This window comes from Perissodus microlepis, chromosome 22, assembly GCF_051167445.1.
Source record: "Perissodus microlepis isolate ML-2025 ecotype Zambia chromosome 22, ASM5116744v1, whole genome shotgun sequence".
NCBI lineage: Eukaryota > Metazoa > Chordata > Actinopteri > Cichliformes > Cichlidae > Perissodus > Perissodus microlepis.
In genome coordinates this window covers 3,232,751-3,242,177 of record NC_140481.1, presented here as the reverse complement: position 1 = coordinate 3,242,177, position 9,427 = coordinate 3,232,751, and the positions used below count along the sequence as shown (strand labels likewise).

General features: G+C 37.8%; 2 protein-coding genes across 2 annotated transcripts; both read right to left on the bottom strand.

Moving 5' to 3' along the window:
- Positions 1 to 587: 587 nt before the first annotated feature.
- On the bottom strand, positions 588 to 2,508 carry sdhaf3 (succinate dehydrogenase complex assembly factor 3). Its single transcript, XM_084920171.1, has 2 exons — positions 2,188 to 2,508; positions 588 to 1,367 (listed from the first exon to the last, which is right to left on the bottom strand). The coding sequence occupies exons 1-2, from the start codon at positions 2,362 to 2,364 to the stop codon at positions 1,173 to 1,175; spliced, it is 372 nt and encodes a 123-aa protein (XP_084776297.1). The 5' UTR covers positions 2,365 to 2,508; the 3' UTR covers positions 588 to 1,172.
- A 2,402-nt stretch (positions 2,509 to 4,910) lies between these two features.
- On the bottom strand, positions 4,911 to 9,311 carry rpa3 (replication protein A3). Its single transcript, XM_084919195.1, has 4 exons — positions 9,144 to 9,311; positions 8,935 to 9,009; positions 5,169 to 5,280; positions 4,911 to 5,088 (listed from the first exon to the last, which is right to left on the bottom strand). The coding sequence occupies exons 1-4, from the start codon at positions 9,240 to 9,242 to the stop codon at positions 5,006 to 5,008; spliced, it is 369 nt and encodes a 122-aa protein (XP_084775321.1). The 5' UTR covers positions 9,243 to 9,311; the 3' UTR covers positions 4,911 to 5,005.
- Positions 9,312 to 9,427: the final 116 nt, after the last annotated feature.

The window sequence follows — 9,427 nt, the reverse complement described above, 5'->3', positions numbered from 1 at the left end:
AATGCAGGAAAGACCTGGATGGCCTCTAATTTTCTGCTTCTAAATTCAGATAAAACTGAGGTTATTATACTCTGCCATAAAAATGTTACAAATATAACATCTAACCAGATGCTTACTCTGAATGGCATTACCTCGGCTTCCAGTAACACTGTGAGGAACTTTGGAGTAAAAACTCTCACAGCCCATTGTTCGCCAGTGGTGATAGTTTCAGTAATTGTGTGTTTTATAAAGCTGTGGAAACCTGCAGCCAGCTGAGACTAAAGAATTCACTTGGATAAGTGAGGAAACATTTCTCCCACTGAAAACGTCCAGATGAACAGAATCAACTTTTTGGGATTAAAAATTACGCTTGTCTTGACTGCTTGGCTGTCTCAGTCTACATCCTTGGGTTGCTTTTTCTGTGCTGTGTCACAGATGTTCAAAATATTTAAGAGATAAACAAGAAAATTGCTTAGTTTCTATTAGAGCTACCAATTTGGATAAACACAAACCTAGTGCAACTAAATTAATAGTGCTACAGCAAATGTAGTAATATTTATATAGCATTTCTTACTAAGCACTCAAAGAATTCGATCCGACAAGCCACATTTTCATATTCACACAAATAGACTTTAATACATCACTTTATTCTATGCCTTTTAGCACTTGTGAAAAATCTAACATTCACACTCACAACTCTGATAGATGAACTGGGAAGAATTTAGGATTCAGTACTTTGCCCAAGGACAATTGAGGACTAAAACACTGACCCCCCAATGAGTAGATGACCCTACTCTAAACATGCTGGATCACATTCACGTGGCAGACATTAAGAGCTGTCTAGAGATTTTAAAGGGCAGAAAATGCTGAAGAAATGCAGGGCAAAATGCAAACGGTCACTGGACAGCTGTACTGTGATACGGCTGGATGTGAAGTGACCATTATGCTTATATTACTAGCGCGCTAATGTACTTCAGGAGGAGCATGACATCACTTTTATTTGCACCAAAAAAAGGGTCACACAAAGCAACACAGAATTAATACACAGCATTTTAACGTAATCAAATATTCTTAAAAGACTACTTTGAGCACCACCCTTTACCTAAAGCACACACAGGTTTAAATTCATCATAGTCATATGTTGTTTGTTTTTGTTTTCTTTCTGTCCAAGCACCGCTCTCTGGCCTGCAGCTTCACTTCCTGTCCTCTTGTATGTCAAACTGTCTTTTGGATTTGGTGGATTCCACCATGAGTTCATACAGTTGGCTGATCTGTTCATCCTGGAATTCATTGAGCTTTTTCTGTGACAAGTGGTCTCCAAAGTTTACTGAGTTGTATCTTTCCCCAGCTGACTCCAGAACCTGAGTCTGCAGAGTGTTCTTGTAGTTCTGCAAGGGAGATTGGGGATGAAGGAAACAAACATCAGGTTTGAGCATTTAGCATCTGCTCTCCCACACACTTATTAAACATTGTGGCTGCTATTTTTATTGCCATGAAATGAAATATATACATTAACATGAATGGAAAAAATCTTTATTGGGAATAACTATATTCAAATGATCTGAAATCCTGTCTTCCTTTTTGAATCAGTGAGAAACGTTTCATATATTTTTTATTGTTTCTTTGGATTAGGACCTAATTTAAATCACGCTAAATAACTACTAATCATCAAATCATTGCTAAAACAGCATCCAGTGGTGTAGGAAAATGAGGAAAAGCAGTAATATTAGTCAAATGACATGTATTTAAATGTTATTGAGCAGTAACGGATATTCATGATGCATTTTTTGCTATGCTTGAGATCCTTGAGCTCAAGGTCACAGGTCATAAGTCACCAGAGGTCGAGAGGAGATCACCCCGAGTAAGTGAAATAGTTATAGCACCGTATTCTGGTAACTGCAGTTCAAAAATGGCATTTCAGTCTTTTTTTTTGTTTTGTTTTTTAAATACACGTAGAGTACTGTGAGAAGACAAATTATTTCATATTGTGTCATTTTCTGTCTCTTCTTAATGATTTTCAACAATGCGTTAACATAAGGATGATAATTTATTCTAATTGCAAATATAACCAAATGTCTATTGGACTATGCAGTAAAATGGTGAAAATCTGCAGATAAAGAAGACAGTCGGCACCTGTACCGTAATATCTGAAATATAGTGCAACAAAAGTCTAGCCGCGGCTGGCTTGACCGCCGTGACCCGCCTTACCTCCCACTCTGTCATGAAGCTCTTGACCTCCTTGGGTTCTGCACGCTTATGTCTTCTAAACTCGTCCTTCACATATTGGTCACCAAGGGCTCGGAGCTCTATGGGCAGGAAGCGGTGCAGGACCAAAATTCTCTTGTAAAGTGAACGGACTCTGGAGACGTGAGCGCACACCGCCATCAAGTGCACAGAAACCGTATCTAACACGGCAGGATTAAATAAATAAATAAAGGAATAAAGGAAAACGGCGACAGACAGGACAAAGTACCACACCACAACATCCCCAAGTACAATTACTCAACTCAAGTCCGGAAATTGGTCTTCTTCGTTTAGTCAACAAAGTAGTTGACTGGCGCATTTTCGCCCCCTCCTGGGTACAGTAGACTATTTCAGCCGAAAAAACATTTTTATTGGAAAGTATTTTCATCTCTTAACTTTTAAAAATTATTTCATCAAAATGAAAACTTCATGTTTGATTATGAAAGAGAGAAGCAAGCAAGATCAGCAGCCAGTGTGGCTGATTCTTTGTTGTATCATGAAAAGTCTGCTATGAGAAAACTCTTATCATCTTTCTGTAATTTGATGATTTTTTTTGTTTGTGTATGTTTCTTTATAGGCAGTCCAAATAGACATTATTTATTCTCATTTGATCAAGTCCCAGAAACTACTTTCTTGTTGTTATTTCAGTTTTGGGCATTTAAGCTTTTATGTCTACATACAAACATCTATGACATGTAGTTTAGGTCCCATCTTCAATTTACAAAATGTCTCTCTTTGAATTCCTGGCTAGAGATACAAAAGACACGACCATTTTTCAGTTTCCTCCAAATGACTCTCATTAAAATCACTGTAGTGACTGTTTAGCTTTTCTATCAGCCTCTTCAATCCACTGCAGTTCTTGATAAACAGAGATTAAAAAAAAGTTGAATATCAGTTGACAGCTGGATTTGAAGGAACTTAGCCTCAAAGACCTGGAAATTCATTTGATTGCGATACATTTAGAGGAGTTAGAGTTTTCACTGAGTAAATATCATCAGATTGTCCTCAGTGTCTCTATTATCAAACCAAAGGCTTTAAAAAGGTAAAAATCTTCCTCACAACTGTAAATCTCTCATATAACTGAAATTTGGGGACACATACACACATACTCTACTGCTAAGTTTTTATTGAAAATTATGCACTTTAATGTCTCATTGCACTCTGAAATGAAAAGCATAAGCAATAAGCATTCGAGTTCAAAAAAGAAGTAATGTAATTTATAGACCAAAATATATTCTGAACTTTTGACTCATCAAAGTAGCCACCTCTTGCAGATATAACAACTGAACACACACGTGGCATTCTTTCTACAATAGAAATCAAATATTCTTTAGAAAGCTCTTCCCAAATCTGTTGCAGAAGTTCCCATAAATGTGGACCTTGTAGGTTGCTTTGCTTTCACTCTTATGTCCAGTTCATCCCAAACCAGCTCATTTGGGCTTTAAGTCTGGAGACTGTGATGGCCACTCCATGCTTTCAAGCTCACCATCTTGTTCTTTTTTTCCTGATGCAGTTCCAGCATAGCTTGGACTTATGTTTTGGGTCATTATCTTGCTGTCGGATAAAACCTGACTGACACTTCTACTAGTCCAGCCTTGGCCTTTCATTGTTCTGGAAGCTGTTACTTACTGATCTTTATTCATTGCAATAAACCAAGAATGCAAAAAAACAAAACAAAACCCATATATCATCACCTATCATATTTTAATGGTAATTTCATTATGTTGCAGTATGTGGACGAGTACTCAACTGTACACAACAAATCATTTGTTCTGACAAATACTTCTATCCTGCAGGATAATCTTGTGTGATCTTACATGTAAGATCACACAAGATTATTTTAACACATTGCTGTCCAGTAAAATGCAGCTGTTTTAAACACACTGCAGAACTGTAAATAAAAGTCGCCACTTTCAGGGATTTAAATAAAGCTGCCAGACCAGAATGTTTTTTTCTTCAATTATTTTTTAAAAGTCAGGTCAAGGCTCCAAAAGCCCAGAGGCGATATAAGGGTGGCGGCTCACAACAGTTTTTGTTTGCTGGATCATTTTAGTTCAGCTTTCCTTTTGTTATATTTAAGAGTTCAAAATGTGTTAATTACATAAATAAAATGTCATTTTCTCTGTAGCACTTCATGGATTTCATAAGCAACACACCTTAGTTGTTCACACAAAGCATAAAGGTAAAAAACAATATATACAGTGTTATCTTCATTTTAGATGTCAAAAAGTATTTGCGGCTCCCAGTGTTTTCTTTTGCGTGGAAACCGGCTCCAAATGGCTCTATGGGTGTTAAAGGTTGCTGACCCCTGGTTAAGCCATTCAGCTTCTATATTTTGTCTCTACATTTAACCTTTTTATGACTCTTAGTTCTTGTGCTGCCAAGAAAATGTATTACAAATGAATTATGAAGTGTAACGTATTCTACTCTCCGATTGGTTTGAAAGCTCAGCTAAACATAATGTGAAACTAGCTGAAACTGACAAGAGTAAAATTAGCCGGCTGAACACTCCCATTCAAGTGTCAGTGCTGTAAATTCCCGTCTGTGGCACTGTGGACATGAAATTCTGCTGTTGCTGTCACTCTATTGTGCCTTTTAAATTTGTTTATATTTGAGTACATAAAGTATTACCCACTTATTTTACAGTTTATCATAAAAAAGAAGAAAAAAGAACCTTCAGTGACATGTGATTAACAAAGGTTTTCATTTTAATGCAAATATTTTGTACCACACTATTCTCTCCAACATGTAAAATGAGACACAAAAACAATGAAGCCAATCTTCATCCACTTGCAGCCACTTCAAACGGGTAGTACTGAGGAAAGTCGTGAATGACCTTCAGGGCTTCATTATACAGCTCCAAATCTGTGGGATAAGCAGACACAGCACACTGTGAGTCACAGATCAGGAACAAAACTTTACTCAATCAGTCTAGAGAGACGTACCAAAGGGAATGCCTTTGTCCTCTCGTAGGATGTTGTATGTGGTGGTGGTTATTACTCCTTTGCTGGACACCATACCAATGACCTCCACAATGCCACTCAGCTCTTCTTCAAGCTAAGAAAAGAACCAAATAGTTATTAAAAGTTTCTGAATGAAATTTTAACCAGCCATTTTGCCAACACTCCACCTTCATTTTGCATTAATATTTTAATCCCCCCTGTGTTTATTGAAAGTTAACAATCTCTGCTCAAGACTTTCAATTCAGTTAAATTTATTTCTATTTTAATATACTTTTAAAACAATCTAGATGTAGGCAGATTAATATAATAAAGCAAAGCTACATCTTTAGCAATCAAGGCTTGGTCTGTACTCATTTGTCCAGTAATCCTTAATCCTCTTAATCCTTAATGCTCTAATTGAATTTCATTCTTGCCTGACATAGGACATACTTCTTTCCCCTGCTAGAGTAGGTTTCTTAACAGAAAACTCATTGTTGCAGCCATGGGCAGCCCACAGTGACCCCTGTAGACTGTTTTTTGTTTTAGTCTCCTTGACTCCACTGTTCTCTTATCAGTTAGACTTACATTAGTTTATGTTAGCTATCAACTGCAACCAACTACGGGTGGGCGGATATATCGAATATACCTGATGTATCTTAAGTGATTTGTTTGTTTGTTTCAATTTTTATATGTTATAAACACAAAAGAGCACCTTTTTAATTTCAGTTCTTTTATTTTGTCTCGTGAATTCTTGCTTTTTTTTTTATTGATATGCTCTTTGTTTGTTAAATGCAGTGTTGGGCAAGTTACTTTGAAAAGGTATATTAGTAATAGTTACTTCTTCAAAAAAGTAACTGAATTAGTAACTCAGTTACTATATCCTAAAAGTAACTAATTACTTGGTAAAGTAACTATAGCATTACTTTTAAAAAAAAGTTTAACCCTGTGGGGTCCAGGGTATAATCGGCTGTTTCTGACTACTTTTCATTTTACCTCTAAATTTCACCTTTAAAAACTGTTTATCTTGGCTTGTTTGGTATCATTCTTTTCAGCACAACCTCACATGTCTGAATTTACAGTTAGTTTTTCCATTTTGCCATTCTGTATTAGCACAATAATCTAAAAATCAGACTTAAAAACATAAAATCCGAGTAGAAGAGTTACGTCTTTTACTGTTTAACAAATCCTTTTTCATAACTTGAAATGCAAACAGAAATTGTACATTTTAAAAACCTATGCACCGTTTTTGCAAACAACAAAGTTAAATGCAGCTATTTACCTAAAAATGCAGCCAATGCATTTTTTTAATAACCATTTCAAACTATTCAGAACAATCAGGTATTCTGCATCAAATAAGGACATAAATTATTGGTGCCTCTTCAAAATATAATTTCTGTCCACTATAAGATAAAGGAGAACATCACAAGCCTGACAGCAGGAGGTGCATCACTCCTGTTTTCCACCTGGAGACAGCGTTTACACTGTAATCTGCCTTTGGTGGTTTTTTGGTGGCAACTGTGACATTCAGCAGTCGCCTCAATGTTCTGACACACACAACAAAACTATCCACTATACTACACACTAGGGCTGCCACAAACGATTATTTTGATAGTCGACTAGTCTGATCATGCATCCATTGGACGTAAAACATACAGCTTATTGCACCAGCATGCGTCTGCTCTTATATAACTATCATTAGCTTACAGCTTGAAGTGTTTAAGGTATGCGCTAACTAAAAATAAAATCAAGATGATAGTTTATTAAACTTTTAATGAAATTTGCAGATTGTCTTGGTGGTTTAATAAACTCTGCTCTTTGCTCCCTAAAATTTAACAGGACATTGGAGTAAATTCTACCATCTCACACTTCTGATAATCAGCTGTCTGCTTGACGTTTATTCAGCTGTGTAAAAACTATAACTTTAATCTCAGCCAAACCGATTTACTCAGGAACAAATAAAACACTGAAAAAAGCCAAACAATAACATTTTTAAGTTATCTAAGTGACTTATATATCATGTTTAACCTGAGTAGCGAAAGACTGCGGGGATCTAAAAATGATGTGCCGGGAGTTCGCTGTTCTCACCGGCTCTAGTGAGCCTTGAACCCCCGGCTAGCTATCGAGCAGGTGGGTGACAGACGTCTCCTAAAATGTCGGAGCACTTTTACAAATATGTGATGTCTCGATAAACCGAGAGGATATTTGAAGTTTACACAGCTACCTTCTCGCCTGAAAATATGTTAGAAGTTTATTTTGTGATCAAGAAAGAATAATAAGCGTAATATTAAAACTAAGTACCTGCCGCCATTGTTGGAAACTGGAATTGGCTGGGCTGCACTATGAATTCTGGGATAGGTTGGGCCACGAAGTATACGCCCGACCCTTCAAATCTGGGGAAATGAAGGACGCATTTGTCGGCTGCAGTTGGAGGAGTCTTCGAATTTGGACAGCCTTCATTGCGTCGCTGTAACGTAATTGGCCTACAAATGTGGACTCTACAGGATGTGGCCCCTAAATTTGGACACAGCTACGATACCAAAGACTGCTTCTTCTTCTTCTTCGGCGTTTAATGGCAGCTGGCATCCTTGTACATGCAGTGCTGCCATCTTCTGTTTCAGTCCGTTATTACACTCTTAAATCCTACTGCTTATTCCTGCGTCTTTCAGGATCTTAGAAAGCTTCAATACAACGTGTCAACTATTTAATTTGTCGTTGACTATTTTGATAGTCGACTAATCGTGGCAGCCTTACTCCACACTAACTACACAAGACAGCACACTCCAAACACGCTAAACGTCACAAATCTCTCACATCTCAAAACTCGCTCCCTCTCACCATCACTCCTAAAACTTCCGATTCCAAAACAACCACATGCCATGTTGCCATATCATTTTGGTCAACGTGGTACATTCTTCCACCAATAGGAAAAAGGGTGTTTTTTGTTTTTGTTTGTTTTTTTTTTGGTCGTTAGCAGAGAGTGCATGCTAGCAGTTTCCTTAGACAGTAAACGTGACGATAGTATTCAGGAAAAAACACTGCGTATATTTTTCTTCTTCTCATGACTCTGGTTTTACGTGGCCTTTTAACACAATTTAAAAACTAGTATATATCACCTTGTTGCTTTGTCTTAAATTGGTCGTGTGATTGGTTTACCACCACTGCTTTATTCTTCCTCAGCCAATCAGCAGCACCCCTTAAGAAGAAGACAGCTTCAACTGTCTGTGTGTTGAAAAATAGTAACACATCCGCCCCACATGTTCTTGTTAGTAACGGTGTTGTAACAATAGAAATAGTAATTAGTTAGATTACTCGTTATGAAAAAAGTAATGCCGTTACTTTTTACGCTCTTATTCCCATCACTGATTAAATGTGTAGTGTTGACCACAGAAAGAAACATACTGTGACTAACTACATAACTATGACAGAATAAAGTTATGAGTGCTGTATTTGGGAGGAAATCTATCTAGGAATTTATCATTAACACTGAAATCTCCCATCATAATTACAGTCACAGCTGTATAGTTGAGCTTATCCGACACGTCGTTCAGAATACTGCAGCGACTCCCTGTGCGGGCAGGCATAAATAGAAGTGACTGTGTGATGACGATGCGGCGGCGAGCGAAGCTCCTACGCGGAGAATATGACCAACAACGGTACAAGCAAACAAGAGTGGTCCACAGACCAGTTGTACCACATACTTCGTACCACCACCACCGCTCACCCTGAAACGTTTAGGCAAACTGATACCATAAATTATGGCAGTACTCACAGGTTCGTTCAATTCTACCGTAGCGCTCTTTCCTTCTCCATCAGACACACTGAACGTTTTTCCTGTTGGGTGAACCTGGTCAAGAAAAGCAAAACTAATACTTTATGTCCTTGCTGTTAACAGAGTGGGCCAGTGCATATATGCAGGTGTAGGTTAATCCATATTTATAATTGTTAAAAATAGTTTAACTAGCACTAGCCAAAACCCACCTTTTCAACGCGCCCAACGAAGCAGACACCTCTGCCAATGTGCTGTGACAGCATAGAGCAGTTTATTCTTGGTTTAGAAGCGTCCAGTAGACTTGCCATCTTTACAGTTAGCTTCTTTCACGTTCCTGGACCTTCGACAGCGCAACACAGCGCGGGAAACGCGTAGTCCTGAGCTTTAGTACAAAGGCGCAGCTCAGGCGGGCGGCTTACCCATATTACATGAAAAAACGCGGCACTTGAATTTACGGCCAAAGGGGAATACAAAACAAGCGCCTCTCATTTTT

What these genes read in the sequence shown, in the direction of transcription:
- sdhaf3 (XM_084920171.1), bottom strand. Translation starts at nt 2,364, where the DNA reads ATGGCGGTGTGCGCTCACGTCTCCAGAGTCCGTTCACTTTACAAGAGA. An exon ending in GCTTCATGACAGAGTGGGAG is followed by an intron (nt 1,368 to 2,187) that starts GTAAGGCGGGTC and finishes TCTCCCTTGCAG; the next exon opens with AACTACAAGAACACTCTGCA.
- rpa3 (XM_084919195.1), bottom strand. Translation starts at nt 9,242, where the DNA reads ATGGCAAGTCTACTGGACGCTTCTAAACCAAGAATAAACTGCTCTATG. An exon ending in TCGTTGGGCGCGTTGAAAAG is followed by an intron (nt 9,010 to 9,143) that starts GTGGGTTTTGGC and finishes TTTCTTGACCAG; the next exon opens with GTTCACCCAACAGGAAAAAC. An exon ending in CGGTAGAATTGAACGAACCT is followed by an intron (nt 5,281 to 8,934) that starts GTGAGTACTGCC and finishes TTCTTTTCTTAG; the next exon opens with CTTGAAGAAGAGCTGAGTGG.